General features: G+C 35.1%; 1 protein-coding gene across 2 annotated transcripts in view; it reads left to right on the forward strand.

Moving 5' to 3' along the window:
* The window catches only part of LOC126831585 (uncharacterized), a 35181-nt gene that overhangs the window by 6925 nt on the left and 9106 nt on the right, over positions 1 to 19150 (forward strand). For both annotated transcript variants that reach the window (XM_050562175.2, XM_050562182.2), the window contains exons 4-13: positions 2811 to 2867; positions 4041 to 4101; positions 4451 to 4538; positions 6982 to 7071; positions 7425 to 7460; positions 10525 to 10603; positions 10939 to 10986; positions 11688 to 11770; positions 13929 to 14005; positions 18348 to 18418. In XM_050562175.2, coding sequence (XP_050418132.1) covers positions 2811 to 2867; positions 4041 to 4101; positions 4451 to 4538; positions 6982 to 7071; positions 7425 to 7460; positions 10525 to 10603; positions 10939 to 10986; positions 11688 to 11770; positions 13929 to 14005; positions 18348 to 18418 — 690 coding nt within the window. The remainder of the gene's footprint in view (positions 1 to 2810; positions 2868 to 4040; positions 4102 to 4450; positions 4539 to 6981; positions 7072 to 7424; positions 7461 to 10524; positions 10604 to 10938; positions 10987 to 11687; positions 11771 to 13928; positions 14006 to 18347; positions 18419 to 19150) is intronic.

Raw genomic sequence — 19150 nt, forward strand, 5'->3', positions numbered from 1 at the left:
AGTTCTTGTCAGCACAATAGAGGCTACCTGGTTTATTGGAGTGTCAGGAAACTTGTATTATGACAAGACGAGGATCCCTATTTCATTTTGTCAAAATTGGATTAATTTTATACGTCCACAGTGGACATATATTGCCGTCGCCCCTGTCTGTGTGTGTGTGTGCATGTATGTGTGTGTGTCTGTGTGTCGCCTACAGGCCACAATTCTTAAGTGATCATCTTGAAAGTAAGTTTACATACTTATTCCTTATACCCTAAGGATGATCCCTATTGTTTTTGGTGCATGCCCGACCCCCAGGTGCAGAGCCACGCCCATTTCTTGTATTTGATTGTTTGTCGTCCACAGGCCACATTTCTTAACATATCATCTTGAAACTTTGCATACTTATTTTTTGTACCCTAAGGAAGATCCCTATCGTTTGGGGTGGATGCCCAACCCCCAGGGGCAGAGCCATGCCCATTTTCTTTTTGTGTGTCTGTGTGTCGCAATTCTTAATCGATCGTCTTGAAAACATTTTTATACTTATTCCTTTTACCCTAAGGTGGACCTCTATTATTATTTTTGGTGCATGTCTGGCCCCCTGGGATAGATCTATGCCTAATGTTTGTGTGTCTTTAGCACCTAAAGGCCACAGTTCTGAATGTATTATCCTGGAACTTTACATATTTATTCCTTATACTGTAAAGACTGCAACTGTTTATTTTGGTGCATGCCCCGACCCCCTGGGGCAGTGTCACACCCACTTTTTTGTTAATATTTTGTCTGTAAATTTGGCAAAACAAAAGCCTAACCTTCTTTGCCTCTTGTCATATTACAGCCATTTCATATTTCATTCTTTTCATTTTAAAAAGTACCATATCATTATCAATCAAAGCAGGAATGTTGACGTATATCGCAGCGTTACCGATGCTCTTGTTTATAGAGTTATGCCCTTGTTTTGCCGAAACCTATCACAACTGCTTTTAATGCTTGTCAGCCAGAGTTTTGATCATATTTTTCGGAAACTCTGAGAAAACTTGTTTTATGATAGGACGAGGATACGTATTTGTTTTTCGATAAAATTTGATTAACATTGTTAGAGTTATGCACCTTGTTTGTAAGAACTACTTGTTAGCATGATATAGAGGTCACAGTTTTCATCGAATTTTTTAGAAAAGTTGATTTATGATTAGACAAGGATGTGTGATTGTTTTAGGGTTTTTTATATGACTACCTTTTCATGTGGACGTATTATGCCGTCGCCCCTTTCCGTTTATCCACAATTTGTTTGTGGACACTCTACAGGTCACAATTTTTATCTGATTTTGAGGAAACTTGAAATATGGGCGTATCTCCCAAAGATCTTGGTTCCTTTCGATATTGGCATGTATCAGACCATAACTTCATGGATTATGGCCCCTGATTGTACGGAAAATCAGGTTTTTAGCTGTGGACACTCTAGAGGTTGCAATTTTCATCTGATTTTGATGAAACTTGAAATACATGTTTATAACACAACGATCTTGGTTCCTGTCGATATTCATGCATATCGGATTGTAACTCCCTGAATTATGACCCCTGATTGTACGAAAAAATCGTTTTTAGCTTGTGGTACCTCTGAAGGTCAAAATTATTATCCGATTTAATAACTTTTCTAATATATTACCGTTACACCGTAATGTCAGTTGAGTTTGAATTTCGGGATAATTGGACCAAAACTGACGGAAACCAGCAGGATACGCCCACATTTTCGAGAGATGGATAGAAAACAAGCTAAAAAAAAGGGATTTTTCCTACAATCAAGGGCCATAATTCAGGAAATTACAATTCGATATGCGCAAATATCGAAAGGAACCAAGATCTTTGTGTTATAAACTTACATTTCAAGTTTCAACAAAATCGGATAAAAATTGTGACCTCCATAGAATCCACAACCTTGATATACCATATTTTTATGCTATTTGAGAACGAACGGCGGCCATTTTGTCTGTCAATTTTGGGCCCATTTTCACGAAATTCGAACTCAATCGTCCTTAGGGTGTAACGGTGATATAATAATACGGTTTTTTAAATCGGATAAAAAATATGACTTCATAGGGTCCACAAGCTAAAAACGTGATTTTTCGTACAATCAGGGGCCATAATTCAGAAAGTTACGGTCTGATATGCGCGAATATCGAAAGGAACCGAGATCTTTGGGTTATAAATTTACATTTCAATTTCAACAAAATCGGATAAAAATTGTGACCTCTATAGGGTCCACAAGCTAAAAATGTGATTTTTCGTACAGTCAGGGGCCATAATCCATGAAGTTTCGATCCGATACATGCCAATATCGAAAGCAGCCGAGATCTTTTGGGGATAAATCTATATTTCAAGTTTCGTCAAAATCGGATAAGAATTGTGACCTGTAGAGAGTCCACAAACAATTGTGGACTGACGGACGGACGTCCGGACGGACAGGGGCGACGGCATAATACGTCCACATGAAAATGTGGGCGTATAAAAAATGGCCGCCACTCATACGCAAATAGTGTAAAAATATGGTACATCAAGGTTTTTCAAATTTGTGGGGCTATTTTTAGATTTATGACTTAAAAATTTGCCAAAAGAATTGATCCTAATTTGATAAAATTGCAACCTTCACCTTTTGGATAGCTGCTAGAAATACTGAGATCAAAACTCTGAACTGATGAATCTGAATAACTAGTATCATTTTTAAATAGTACCAGTGTTTTTGCTTTTCTGTTGTATTCAACTCGATATTTAGCTTTAATCTGGCATGTTTTGGCATTAAAAGATATGTGATTTTTTTTTATCGGATATTTCAGAGGTTAATATTATATTTAAGCATTGGAGCTGTAATGGATAGTATTGCTTATTTAATGGTAAGTACAATATTTTAACATGGCTGTAGTATATTCATGATGAGGACACTGTGGTCACCATAGGCTGGGTCAAAAGCAGTGTTAGAATAAGCATTTGAGACGTAATGTAACACTAATGGAACCCTTATTCTAACTTTTGACCTCAGATAAAGTGTTAAGCAAAAGGGAAGATACATTTTTTCAATAGCATTAGGTAATTGAACTGGAATATATAGGTCACAATTATATGGAATACAATTACTGCTTATTACTGAGCGACATTTCAAATAGGTTTCACTAGTCTTTATCAAGCAATGATAAAATATAACGAGACAATTCAGCTAGGTTTCACTAGTCTTTATCAAGCAATGATAAAATATAAAATATAATGAGACAATACATATATGTAAAAAACAAAACTTAATGCTGACCCACCATAGACTACCTTCTAACTTAATTAATGTAATATGATTATGATTAAGGTCATACTAATAACAACATCTAATATGACAAAGACCGCTTTACCTGAAAATACGGAAACTTTGTAAAGTATTGACAATTATTTGATCAGGTTTTAATAATCACTACACCCTGAAATAAAGATGAAATTTACTTAATATTATTATCAGTTAAAAACATGTTGGTACAGGTATACAGAGTTAACATGATTTAAATTAGATACAAAAAACATTAGAACAATATATCATTCTGAGTATATAAGTATTGGGACCATGAGAGGATGACCCCTATTCATTTTTCCATGCTCTCTTACAAAATATGAGTGTTTCATGCATGGCAATCGCTTGTTTTGGACATTCCACTGATCTTAATCTTTATAACATGTCACAATCATGTGATAAAAATATTGAAGAGGGTTGACCGTCTCTTGATTTTTTGGCTGTCCGATCAAAAGAATCTATAAGCGGTGACATGCTTTTTGTATGTCAGTTTCCTATTTTTGGGTGTTTACCTCTAGGTCCTGTTTCCCCCAAATCTTGAATAATTGCAAAAACCAGGCTGAAAAGGTATATACTCTTTTTCTCTCATTCTAGACCCAAAGAGAAAATTGCTATAAATAGACAAACTGCATAAGGGGAAATCAACTATGCAATGTTTTCATGGTAAAACTGATAAGGACATCAAATTGTACAACCGTTTTTGATTGTATTAATACCCATTTCAATTGTTTTTCAGAGTGGTATGAGACCTGATGGGCCGACGTGTAATTTTCAAGGATGGTGGTTGACATATTTTGGTATGATACTTTCATTTATTAAATTGAATGTGGCATCTGTGATGCTGTCATACCATTGTACATATTAGAGTTTTCTTAAAAGAACCCTTGACAGTTGAAATTCAATGAAGAGTAGGTGAAAAAGTGAGGGCAAAATTCTCTTCATCATATTGCACATGACATGTAACCATAGAAATGAAAATGACCCAAGTTTTTTGTTGACAAGGCTTTATACCCCATTTCAATCCAATGCTAGTACCAGTAGGTGCCACACAGTAGGACGTTAAGCCCTATTTCATTTAATTGCAAGTATTATAGTCATTTCTGTTGTATTGACTAGTTCTATTGATGCATCTCTATTTATTAACAGATTGGACAGTATTATTATGGGTGGCTTGTATAACTGGTAATCTTTATATGAATGTAATTAAAGCTAAATTAACAGATAGATATGAATGGTAAGCTATAATAAATAGTGTAAAACTATATACTCTCCGCCAATACTATTCTACATGGAGGAATGTCCCAATTTATGCATGTTTATACAGTGCATGTTATTTGTAGTAATAATAGCTTACAGAGCTAACCTTGGATTATGTTGGGTTTTCCCTCTATACCATCTATTTTGCCATTCTCTAATGCAAGTCTCTTTAATAATAATAATAGTAACTAGAGTTGTCTTAGAAACAAGTTTGTTAGTTTTTATACAACACAATCACACACTTATACATTAAGTGTGAAATATTTTTTTTTTTAATCAATGACACGTTCCTGGCATTATAAGAATAATCATAATTTAAATATATTAAAAATACATTATGCAAGAGCTAAATCTGCCAATTGCAGGTCTTCTTTAGGCCTGAAATGTTATATAACTATTAATTAGACATTAATTAACGTATCCAGACCATAATCAACTCTCGATGTCAACGCTAGCCTGCGATAATTGTTGGATTATGATCCGATTTGCTGCACAACTTTCCTTCTCGATTTAACGATTATTGGATAATCGAGGCTATGATTTTTTTCGTACCGACTTTAGTAATGATGACCGAGACTATGCAGAACTTTCAATCGCTTATTTCTCGGTTCATAGTGGATCAATTTGACTGAAATTTTCAGAAAATTGCCCTTACATTATCTAGTTTTTAACTATTATAGTGAGAACTGCCAACTCGTTATCTAATCTCCCATAATGTATCTTTAAGAATATTAATAATGTACATGAAATTAAAATAATTAACAATGGATATGATTAAAATGAATGTGTACAAAAAAAAAAATAGTTAATATTAATTACAAAAATAATGAAACACCGACTATCATCAGGTAGCCGTCAGTCTGTCCGTCACATTTTTTGGGACACAATAAGTGGAGCGATAAGTAATTTAATTGTTCGAAACTTTGGAGCTCAAAAATTTGATTCTAATTGAGTAAGAGTGGTGAAACTTTGTGTATAGTTTCATAATACCAGTAATTAAATACCTTGACTAAGTTCGATGATAGGCCTTTTCTGCTTAGGCTAAGTAGAGACTTCAATCTGATTGGTTGAGACTTTCAAACACAATAACTCTCCTTCTAATCGAGGTAGAAAGTTCAAACTTGTGTATTGTTTCATAATATCAGTAAATAAATACCTTGACTAAGTTCGATGATAGGCCTTTTCTGCTTAGGCAAAGTAGAGACTTCAATCTGATCAGTCGAGACTTTCAAACACAATAACTCTCCTTCTAATCGAGGTAGAAAGTTCAAACTTAGTGTAGGTGTTTATTAGGTGAATGCCTTTTCAGTGTTCGATCATGCGCATTTTCCAATAAGACTAAGCAGAGATAAGCAATTTGATTGGTTGAGACTTTGGAACATGATAACTTTGGTTCTAATTGGGTGAGAGCGATGAAACTCAGAGTATAGATTCAATATATCTATACCTTGAGTAAGTTCGATGATGAGAATTTTCTGCTTAGGCTAAGTAGTGATAAGCAATTTGATTATTCAAGACTTTGGCACATAACAACTCTGCTTTTAATTGAGGTAGAATGTTTAAACATGGTGTAGATGTTCATTAGGTGAATGTCTTGACTGAGTTCAATGATTAACATTTTCTGCTAAAGCTAAGCAATTTCATTGGTCGATGCTTTGAGACGAGATAACTGATGAAGAGTGATGAAGCTTAGTGTATCGTTTCATTACCAGGTACTTCAAAACCTTGACTATGTTCGATCATGAACATATTCTGCTTAGACAATCAGTTTGATTGCTTGATACTTTTGAAAAAGATAAATATCCAATTAATTAACATGTTAATATGTGCCATCTATTTATTTTGGGATGTCAGTGGAAGACATCGGCCTCGCTACTGGCTTCTTTCACACAGTCTTGTAAAGTTTGTTGCCAGGGGGTTGGTTATTTTTTGGATAATTTACATGGATTTTTCCTGCTCTTCCCTAGTGAAAGGTTTATTCGACACTACTTTGGAATTTTACTAACAATATCTAGTAGATAATTGTGTTTTGTTGACCTGTTTTTTTTTTTCAAGAATCTTAAGGAAAAAAGAGTTATTAAAATCTGTCTAAAAGTCACTATGTTAGAACAGAAAACATATCAACCGGACGTTTGTTTGAAAATGTATTATGATATGGATTTCAAAATAAGCACCGTATGACAAGCTTAAATGTTTGGCATCAACATTTGACCTGACTTCTAAGAATTTCACTTCTTCTTTTTAAAATGTCATTTATTATGTTTTATATGGTTGTGCTAGATTAATCTGTCTATCCACCATACTGACATACAAATTGCACTTGTGTGATTGTGACAGACCATGGATAGTTGTGCTTCTCCCCTACCCCATCCCCTGGTAATTTTTAGTAACAACTAATAACAGTGGCATCTATTTTACAGGGCTTACCATGTGTTATGCTGGGTTTTCCCCCTGGTAATATCTTGCCTTCCGTTTATAGGAGATCAATATGGTCCGGCTGGTGCTTGGTGGTAAGTTATATATTTCCTTCTTGGTTTCTCTCAGTTATTTATCTATAGATGTGCGAATGAATGAAATGAGGTTTAACGTCCTACTTTTCTGCACGAACCGGGCTAATGGTGACAGCCATACAAGTGGTGTTCCCAAAGTTTCCGAACGTCTTAAGTAATATGCAATCAATATAAAAATTGTTATACTGATTTTTCAACATAATCCCCCTTGACATCAATGCACTTGTTCCACAGTTTCTGCATCATATATAACCCGTCAGAAAACCACTGTTTGGCTCTTGACCCTTTCTTTGTTTTAATTTTCTATATGTCAACTGATTAAGAAAAGAATGTGTTGGGTTGTTTTTTTTCAGTTGGATTGTTGAAAATTGGAGATGGAGACTAGGAATGTAAGTTATTTTTAAACCAAAGGATGTTATCCCTCGTTGAATGTATACGATGTTCAGTAGAATCTGTACAAGCAGCCACTCCGATTCAGCGGTATCTCCTTGTAATCGGTCACGATAAATGCCTCCTGTAGAAATTCTATTGTTTCATCTCTTTAATCAGCGGTCACTCCTCTAACGTGGCCAGCAGTCACTGTTTCAGTTATAATTTTATCAAAATATCGCCCATTCAGCGGCCATTGTTGAATGATTGATACCATATTGTCATACCTTTTAGCACCTCCGGTAATCCATTGATTAATAGTTGATTATCTGGCCTCCACCGATCAGGTAAAAAGAACTGTGAAAATAACAATAAACCCGGGATTATCTGTTAATTAGTCTTTTGTTTTATTAAATAACAAACCCTTATCTGCTGATCATTTTTTTCACATGTAACGAGAAAAATTATTTGATACTGATTGAATAAACTGTAAGTTTTGTCACGATCATCTAGTATCTATTTTCCATTGCCACTTTGTTGCTAAACAGAATTTTAGCACCTCCATTATTACATACAGAGTTACATCCCCTGAAAATCGGTGAAAAACTGTGAAAATAACAATAAACCTGGGATTATCTGTTAATTAATCTTTTGTTTTATTAAATAACAAACCCTTATCTGCTGATCATTGTTTTCACATGTAACGAGAAACATTATTTGATACTGATTGAATAAACTGTAAGTACCGAAAAAGCTGAGTTTTGTCACGATCATCTAGTATCTATTTTCCATTGCCACTTTGTTGCTAAACATAATTTTAGCACCTCCATTATTACATACAGAGTTACATCCCCTGAAAATCGGTGAAAAATTTAGCAATGTTTTTTGGGACATGTGCTTTTTTGATAAAATGAAATTAATTCAATAATTTTCTTTACAAAAATGGACAAATATTATCGAATACATCATGATGGTAGGCAGTAGTATCAATGTTGGTACAAAATGACACGTTTACATCAGAGACTTGATTCAAAGAATTTCCATTCAAAGCAAGTTTTAGTGACGTCCAAATTTACGGATGCAGGTATTGACGTCAGCACTAACAAACAATGAGATTTTATTAAGAGGTCACTTCCGTTAAGCGGTCAGCCATGAAAATTCACGTGAGTGGCTGCTTAATACAGATTCTACTGTATAGATGATTTAGAATAAACAACAACTATTCCAAACAAGGTCAATGTGGTATACGTCTGCATTTGGGATATAACTTGGGTCCACACATCCCTTAGGCAGGTGTGCCGGAACCAGGGTACCAGGGTATACAAATGGTACCCTGCGCTTTTCTTGGGTGTACATGTATATCTATGCCCTAATGATGAAAGTTTTCAACCTTTTTTTTAGTCTATACATTTTTAAATGATAGATATGTAATTGCTCTCTGGTTTGTCGCGAACCAGCTCTCGCACTCTCATTATCAGCTATCACTCCTTGGCCAGATGTCTATAAGTGGTTAATCGAGTTCATGAGATATTAAAGGCAAGTGATTTAGTGATATTAGTTTCTGTTTATAGTTATTAGCCTTTTCAATTACATAATTTTTTATGAGATGAATTGCTCATTATATGAAAATTGTGAATAATCAGGCTTTTGTCTCTTTCATTATCATATATTTTAAAGGGTTTTATGTTGGAATTTGGAATGCTAGAGGCACTCTAAACTGCGTTCTCCGAATTGACAAATTTCAAAATTTTCTAGGGGCCAGGGGAGACAACCCTCTCTTTTGGTACTCTGGCCCTCGCGCCGTTCCGGCGCCCCTGCCCTTAGGCTTCTATGAAATAATCTTGGAGGTCAGTGAAGTCAAAGGGGTCTGCAAGGGAAGGGGGGGGGGGGGTCGTAAAATTCAGTATTAGATTGTTGGTATTCAGAGTCAAATTTGTTGGAATGGTAATCATCTTGCTATGGGTTCATGTACTATATTTTCGAGTAGAATGGCCATCAAGATATCAAGATGGTCCATGTTAATGTTCATCAACCACATTAATAACATAACCTCCGGTTACGCATGGTCAGTGGACTTTTTGTCAAATATTGACAATGGTCCCATACCCTCCGTACATTGAAGACTAGGAGGTTCTGGGTGACCGAAACTAGGGAAACACTATTGACTATCAGAACATCACTGGATAATCGATTGTTAATTTGTGAAGTTAGATAAGCTTATTTGATATCAGTATTGCATAAGCTTAATGTGCAACTCCATGTGCTGTTGACAATATTGTATCAATTATGATCCATACGTCATGATTTTTATACGCCCAGATTCATGTGGACGTATTATGCAATCCGTCTGTCAGTCCTTCAGTTCAGTTTGTGGGCATTCTACTGGTCACAATTTTTATCCAATTTTGATGAAACTTATGCCCCTGCCATTTACCCAAAATGTAAAATAGGTTCATAATTTGTGGACCTTCCAGAGGTCACAATTATGTCCAATTCATTTGAAACCTAAAATATATGTTAAGGATTGAAAGATCTTGACAAGAAATTGATTTTGGTGTGCCTCTACTGACCTTCTGTTCTGGACTTATGCCCCCTGCTTTTTACACAAAAACATATTTATGCTTGTAGTGAACACTATTGTAACACTGTATCTTACAACATGAGGGTTATATCATGTATATTCACTGTGAGTTATTTGTGAACACACTTGTAATACACAGTAGACTAGAGAATATTAATGCTATAATCAACATATTAAAATTTTGATCATTGTTCATTGTCCCCATTATGGGCAAGTTCCCTACAGTTTAGGACACTAAACTGAGACTTAATCGGCATGTGTATGACATATTTGTATGTCATACTATATTATACATGTAAATCTTAAATCAGTTCTTAACTGATGTTTTGATTTTCCAAATTCAACGTGGGACAATAGGAAGATGAACCCTATTGATTTTCCCTGTTATCAGCCCATCTCTTGAAAATGTTGCTGTATCTTGCATGTCAACTACTTATAATTTAAATTAATGAGGTACCTGAAGCTGGTAATACCAATGACTACAGTTGTATCTAATTTTTCAGTTGGTATGGTCCATTGTTTTTGATCATTATAATGCTATTTGTGACTTATACGTATATAATAGTTATTTTGAAACGAAAGGTAAGTCAAATTTATATTCTTTTTTTAAACGATCATAATTTGCACTAGAGTAATACAGTGTTTGGGAAAAGCTCCTTATGATAGGCCCACATTGAAATGTGATTGTATGTTATCGTCTGTCTGTCCATCCAGCTGTCTAGTGGTTCGGTGTGCACAATTGCTTGTGGGTGGTCTGGAGGCTAAAGTTAATATCTGATCCACGTTAAATTTATACACAGTATATACAAAATAAATGAAAACATTAAATTCAATCAAACTGGTAATTTTATTTATTAAATAAAATACTTTGTGTCCTTCAAATACTAATTTATATTCTTATTCAAATATATTTTTAGGCAACAACATGGGAAGGTATATATGATCCTGATACAGAAAGAAATCATGTAAGTAACAATTTAAGTAGAAATAATCTTTTGATTTTCATTTTGTTACCGGGTATAGTTCTCATTTTAGTCCAGACTGGCTATGGAATTGACTGGTCAATCAATTGATATGCCTGATTTTACATATTGTTCATAATCCTTGCAGTGTTTCGTTTGATTAGACCTAATCCCACTCAAACACTGCTGTAGTCATCGTAAATTTCTATCCCAAATTATGACTGGTTAACAATCCGATCAACAACAAAAACATTAATATGTAACAAAATCGATCAGGATTAAAAAGAGCTCTAAATATGTTACCGTAAAATGTCTGGTGACAATGGCTACATTACGCCATAACGCGCGAAATATATTACGCTCAATTAACTAGTGCATAACAGAATATTGCAAAGAAACTATTTGTGTGATAAACAAGGCTATCCAAAATAGCTACAATGTACAGTAAACATTGGGTAATCGCCGCACACATGGAATCTTTTTATCATACCACACAGCAGACGAACAATAATTTTCACCATCTTTTAAAACATTTAATCAACTGTCCGAAGACCCCAGATCAAAGTGAAGGGTTGTCATGTTATGTATTGTGTTTCAACAAACTGGGTAGAAATACGACATACATGCTTTTTATACACCCACATTTTCATGTGGACGTATATTGCCCCAAAATGAACAATTATTTTGAACTTTTCTGTTTGCAGCAATTATTAAAAGAAGATATAAAACCATTAAGATATTATCCATTTGTATATCTGGCAGTTTCTATATTCCCTCTTATTAATAGGTTTGTACACTTTTTGTTTTTCATAGCCCTTTACATTATAATGTCATAGTTTTGCTTCCCATATATTTTTTAGTTTAGTTTACCTTTGTCATTACATGTATATTGTTGCAAGTAAAATGGTAGACCTATACAATACAGGGCTCAATAGACCTACAATAATAATATTGAAGATTGACAATCTAAACATTATTACCCAATCATTAATCTCCTGATCATAAGGTGCTGATATCCAGAAGTTATACTCATAAAAGTTATAATAAACAAAACATAGATCAATTAAGTATGAAAGTTAATGGACTATTCTCATTTTTATTTGTTCTATATTATAACACTGCTAGAGGAAATGTGAATATGTGGTGTGGATGTTTTCGTTATGAAAAGATTGCATTGCGTGAGATAAATATGTATAAAACATATAATATGATGGTACTATAGCAATCATTTGTCTTGACAAATCTAGTCCGAATTGAAAAAAAACTAATATTACAGGATCACTCTCAACAGTTTTCCTCCATTAATAATACAAATGTTGATGAACTAAATTTGTATGATTATTACTTGAAACCCATTTGTTTTGTAAAAGCTGACATAATGAATTATCTATATTGGCTTCACTGGTGTTCATATATTACTCTAATATATTCTGATCTAAATGATACAGGAATATGGCTACGACTGTCTTCGTTATGGCATTTATAAAACAAATTCTAAACTTTCCTTCAATGTGACTACATTTATATTTCATGTAGCGTATAGCAGATCATGACTCTCACTAGCATTATACAACATTTGGGAAATGCAGTAAACCTCGCATAAGTCAGATTCGTATAAGTCAGATCTTTGCTCAACTCGTATAAAATCGTTTGGACCCTTTTATCCTGCACGATTTTCTTATTAAATTTCTGCCCGTAAGTCGGATCTTCGCTCAACTTGGATCAAAATGTTCGGTCCATTTGATCTAATTCGGATCGGCATTATTTTCTGTTGCACACATACTGACTCTACCGAGGTAAGCAAGGTCTTATTTTATCACTTAAATGTTCCTTTACATTGTCCAGGCGTTCATAGAGACTGACGCACGACCATTAAGCAGTAAAAAGTTGCCCAGTAAAATTGACTGGGAAACCGATTTTATTTCGACAAGGATTAAATAGGACAGTTCCTGAACGTACAGGGCGATAATGAGACCTATGTCTTCGGCTAACTCGGATCTTCGCATAACTCGGATAAAATTGGTATGTCCATTTAGATCCGACTTATGCGAAGTTTACTGTATTCCCTTATTGTATGTTTGTTTTTCATTTTGTGTAAAGTCTGTGTCACTACAGGCCCAGGACTGTACAACGCAGTGGATGCTTTCGGCTAGCCCCCGAATTCATTCACTAAATCTGATATGTACATTTGTTGTTTTTGATGTCTGTATTTTGTGTCTTGTCTGTAGATTTGTCTTGTATATTTGTTTGTGTGTGGTGCAGTCCACCTGTACTTACTATTAACCTCTGCTAATTTCTCTCGCTCATTTCATGTATGTAAAAATTATTCCTTAGTTAATTGTTTTATTAGGAGAATAAGGAATCAGTCAGGCATTATTGAGTATGCATCACGGCTGTGTATATAGTAATTAAGGAATTAACATTTCTAATATGCACTCAGTCACCGTGACATTATCAGCATTTTAGGGAGTTAAGAGTGTTTGCGATAATTGGCAAAGTCGGTTTTTTTACTGGAGGTCTATATTTGCGACTTTGAGTGAAGATGATTCCTCAATTAATTTTAATTAGATTGGTGTGAACTTGCTGTAAAGTGTATATAGTAACCACTACCTATAAGTACATAAAATCTTGTTTGGCCACTTTATGTGCTCTTTAAAGTTTAAGGATTTAGTCAAGCATCTTAACACTAAAATAATGAAATTGGTTAATAACTCCTACAGTTAAGATATGGAAAAAATGGAACAGGTCAGTTGTATATGGAACTTGCATGGGAGTTAAATTAACATCACTTCCAATTCTGAATCAAATTTTTAACTTAATTATACTAATTGCTAATTATGCATATTATTTTAGAAATTCTAGCACTTTAATTTAAGCTATGTGGTATAGGTAAATAATTTACAATATAGCATCTTTAAGATAATATCTATTCGTTTTGTTTTCAGAATTCAGAATGCTCTTTCACCTGATTATCATTTATTCTGGTTGGTATTACTTGCCTCTATATCAGCTCCACTACATGGTAAGTATTAATTCTGTTTGGTATTATGTGTCTCAATATCACAGTAAATATTTATTCTGGATGGAATCACCACCTTTGTATCTGCTCAACCACATATAAGTATTGTTATACATCCACATTATAGTTTGAAAATCCACAATTATCAGTAGGTATACTCAAGCCAACAAATTTCTGATGAGATCACAATTACTAGGTAACTAGAAGCATAAACATACTGAAAAAAGTTAGTGTAAAGTCAGAAATATAAAACTGCCATTTAAAACATCATACATGTCCACTATCCTGACTAGTTTCATCAAATAAATTTTCAACAGAAACAGGAAACAATTTAAATAATGATGATGCCATCTGAGGATAAAATCACTCTCATTATATTTTACAAATTCCCCAAGCTGCAAATAAAGCTCAAGTAAACAAATTCTCAAATATTGTCCAATGAGAATTTTGTTTCTAATCCGCAGAAAAGTATCACAAAATTCAATTCTCGGTGCTGGAAACATGATACGTCAAGAAAATATTTTATTAATAACTTATTTCTATTGCATATAATGGCAAATTCAGTTGCGCACTATACGGTAATATATGTTGGTCATTGAGGTTATCGATCTAAAAATAATTCCAGTCAATAATACATTTAGTACATGTATACAATATGCAAATAAAAAAATGAAAGTAAAAACAGATTTAAGTTGCAATAGGGAGAGAGAGAGAAAAAAAATGGGGTTTAACGTCCACTTGACACAAACCAGGTCATTTCGGGACTAACATGGTTCAATTTTATTTCCATAATTCGCTTGTGCATAGGGGTCTTTAGCTGTGGGAGGAAACCGGAGGGCCCGGAGAAAACCCACGAGGTTGGACAGGCGACCCTATTCCTTGTCACGTACAACCGGAGAATCTCAACCACGCCAGTTGACTCAATGACAGACTTTATGATCCAGCGCTTACGTGCTACCCATTCAGCCATCCAACCCCCCAGTTGCAATAGGAAGTGTTTAATTCCTCATAACGTTTCAGGTCATATGACCCTTTTTCTAATGATACAATTAATAAATCCTGTGTCGCCTTTATATACACAATAGTAGTGACGTCATAGGATTTTAAAATTTATACGATTTATAAATAATGATTTTTAAAAACAGAAGATTATTAAAATAAACAGAACAATTAGAGTAATCAGGGATTTTAAGATTTTTACATTGGACTATAAATAATAATAGAATAAATTATAAAAAATTCTACAAAATTGACTGTATGAAAAATGATAACAAATCAATTGTGATATAAAAGTTAAAGATTTTCATAAATTTGGTGGAATTAAGATTGGCAAAAATATTTTGAATGAAATAGTACAAGTGTGGAAAAAATTGGTTGCAGCGGTGTGTTCTTCATTGTGCAGTTTATCTGAGGTTGTAGATCGTGTAGGAAATTTTTATCAGATATAAATTTCTCTTATCAGGTGGTTAGAGTTCATAAGATAAATCCATAAACGTACATAAATCTGGGTATAGTAATAGTACAAACAGATTTAAGTTGCAATAAGAAGTGGTTTATTCTTCATAACGTTTCGGGTGATATTTACCCTTTTTCAAATGATACAATTAATAAATCCTGTTTCGCATTCATGCATGCATGCTGTCAGCCAATAGTCACTGCAATTTTCCCACAATTAGACAGCTCTAACCATTGATAAAATAGTTTTTTGTCCCCCGCCTTTCGAAGAAAGCAGGGGACTATTAAAATGGGTTCGTCCGTCTGTCTGTCCGTCACACTTTTTGGGACACAATAACTCTCTTCCTAATTGAGCTAAAATGTTTATTAGGTCAATGCCTTGATGGAGTTCGAAGATGAGCATTTTCCGCTTAGGGTAAGCAGAGATAAGCAATTTGATTGGTTGATGCTTTGGGACACGATAACTCTCTTCCTAATTGGGCTAGAATGTTCAAACTTGGTGTATGTGTTGATTAGGTCAATGCCTTGATGGAGTTCGAAGATGAGCATTTTCCGCTTAGGGTAAGCAGAGATAAGCAATTTGATTGGTTGATGCTTTGGGACACGATAACTTTTAATTGAGCTAGAATGTTCAAACTTGGTGTATGTGTTTATTAGGTCAATGCCTTGATGGAGTTCGAAGATGAGCATTTTCCGCTTAGGGTAAGCAGAGATAAGCAATTTGATTGGTTGATACTTTGGGGCACGATAACTCTCTTCCTAATTGAGCTAGAATGTTCAAACTTGGTGTATGTGTTGATTAGGTCAATGCCTTGATGGAGTTCGAAGATGAGCATTTTCCGCTTAGGGTAAGCAGAGATAAGCAATTTGATTGGTTGATGCTTTGGGACACGATAACTTTAGTTCTAATTAAGTGAGATTGATGAAACTTGGTGTATAGTTTCATTACAGTAATACCTTGACTAAGTTAGATAATGAGCATTTTCTGCTCAGGGTAAGCAGAGCGATACGCAATTTGATTGGTCGAGACTTTGGAAAACAATAACTCTCCTACTTTGATTGTCCCCCGCCTTTCGAAGAAAGCAGGGAACTATTAAAATGGGTTCGTCCGTCTGTCTGTTTGTCTGTCTGTCCGTTCCGCTTATGGTAAGCAGAGATAAACAATTTGATTGGTTGATCTTCGAATTGAGTAAATGTTCATGCTTATTGTCCCCCGCCTTTCGAAGAAAGCAGGGAACTATTAAAATGGGTTCGTCCGTCTGTCTGTTTGTCTGTCCGTTCCGCTTAGGGTAAGCAGAGATAAACAATTTGATTGGTTGATGCTTTGGGACACTATAACTTTAGTTCTAATTAAGTAGATAAACAATTTGATTGGTTGATGCTTTGGGACACTATAACTTTAGTTCTAATTAAGTGAGAGTGATGAAACTTGGTGTATAGTTTCATTACAGTAATACCTTGACTAAGATCGATAATGAGCATTTTCTGCTCAGATTAAGCAGAGCGATAAGCAATTTGATTTGCTGAGACTTTGGAACACAATAACTCTCCTTCGAATTGAGTTAAAATGTTCAAAATTGGTGTGTATGCTTATTGTCCCCCGCCTTTCGAAGAAAGCAGGGGACTATTAAAATGGGTTCGTCCGTCGTCTGTTTGTCTGTCTGTCCGTCACACTCCTTCGAATTGAGTTAAAATGTTCAAAATTATTATAACCAGGTATTGATAAAAGCATCAATTGAGCAATTCCAATACAATCCAATACAATGAATATAGGCAAGGTAAATAAACAAATAAATGGAAAAAACAAATTGAAAAAGAAACTATTATAAATTAATTAAATATGTAGTATGCAATAATGAATTGACATTTAATGACAGAAAGAAAACAGTGAACTTTGCACAACTTGCAGCAAGATGGAAAATAGACCCGTTGATACAACCAAACTCTAGATCTGTAGGCATAGAGCATGATTTCCCCTTAATATGCTATAATTATTCCATCAAAAACATTGTATGCTTAGACTATAAGTAAAGATATACGGTTTGATTGTTCAATACTTTGTAAAAGATAATTTGTGATAAATTTATATGTGTCCTCTAATTATTTTCCTATTTCGGCGGGGGACATCAGCCTCACTGTTGGCTTGTTGAGGCATGTATCAGCCATCTCGGTATCTTTCAATATTGGCGCATATTGGACCGTAACTTTCTGGATTATTGGCACGACGGTGCGTATTGTACAAAAAATCCTGTTTGGTGTGCATCTGACCTTATGTTGTAGAGTTACGCCCTCTCCCTTTTGAAATATGTACAATGAGTTTGTGTGGGTGTATTATGTCGTCTCCCTGTCAGTCGGACAGTCAACAAGGGGCTGTGAATGCTATAGAAGCTACAATTTTTGACAGATTCTTTTACAATTTAGTGTGAAGCAGTGTGGTCATGAGAGGATGCAAACTCTATCGATTTTCAGTGTTTAACGATTTTGGGGTGTAGGTCTAATGCGGGGAGTATATTCATTCACTTTGATTCACTCACTCTCTTCATTTGACACTCTCCACTCTGGTCGGATAAGCTAGTGCTGGTCAGCTCTATTTATCTCGACAATCATTGCCTGTAATACTGCATTTCCGGCAGTCTACTTTTCAAAATTTTTGAGGGGTTTGACACTTTCCTCTCTAGTGATTAGCCAACAGGTGACAATCGGTGCCTGAAATACTGCCAGACTGCATTTCCAGTAGTCTATTTGGGGTTCGTGCGTTTGGCGCTAGTGAGGGGTCTTTATCGCCTCAAGCTAGGGTTTTGCCCCAGCATCCACCAGTGACTGGCGACGCCTGCGCCTGTTGTCTTTTCATCTATGGGAACTCCTTGTTAGTTGTTGTTTGTATTTATAGGTGCATTGAATGCTGTAGTATTTGGCATGGATATAGAAACATTAAAGCGTCTTTCACCAGCTCAAATCAGGGTAAGTAACTCCTGTTATTTTATCAAATGTTTTAGAACATTAATATACTCTTCAGAATAAGAAACGCATAGTGACATTTCGTCGTCGGTATACCCTCACTCTACCATGGCCTCATTACAACCGAACCACGACTCATCGCTGAACCATACTGTTCTCAAGCATTGCTGTGGCCATAGGACAGCTGTCTAGTTGTTCAGATGGGTCAGAAAAAAACTGAGGTCCCTTGTACACATTGGCATGCACATTAATGAAACCTTGACATTTCGAATTTGCTAGAAGAGTTTGTGACAGATTCTTTTCAAATTTGATGTGAAGCATTGTGGTTATGGGAGTTGATATTCATCATACTATGCCTTTCCGTTCTGGAGTTATCCCCCCCCCCCCCCATTGGCTGAATTTTTTTTAGCAATTTATTTTTCAAATTTGGTTGTAAGCATTGGGGTCATGAGAGAATGAAACCTATCGATATGAAGCACTCTGCAACTTTCCGTCCATCCCCCGTTATGAACAATAACTCTCCTTCTAATTGAGGTAGAATGTTCAAACTTAGTGTAGGTGTTTATTAGGTGAATGCCTTGACAATGTTCGAACCTGCACTGGGAAATCACTGGGCAAAATTGTCAGGGTATCACTAACTGGCAACCTGACTGTTGTCTGCTGGCTTTGTGTGCTAGCTTAAGTGAGGGAGTGGTTGTTATTTCTTGACCAAATGGTTAGTCCGTTTTAGGAACA

Source organism: Patella vulgata, chromosome 1, assembly GCF_932274485.2.
Source record: "Patella vulgata chromosome 1, xgPatVulg1.2, whole genome shotgun sequence".
Taxonomy (NCBI): Eukaryota; Metazoa; Mollusca; class Gastropoda; family Patellidae; genus Patella; species Patella vulgata.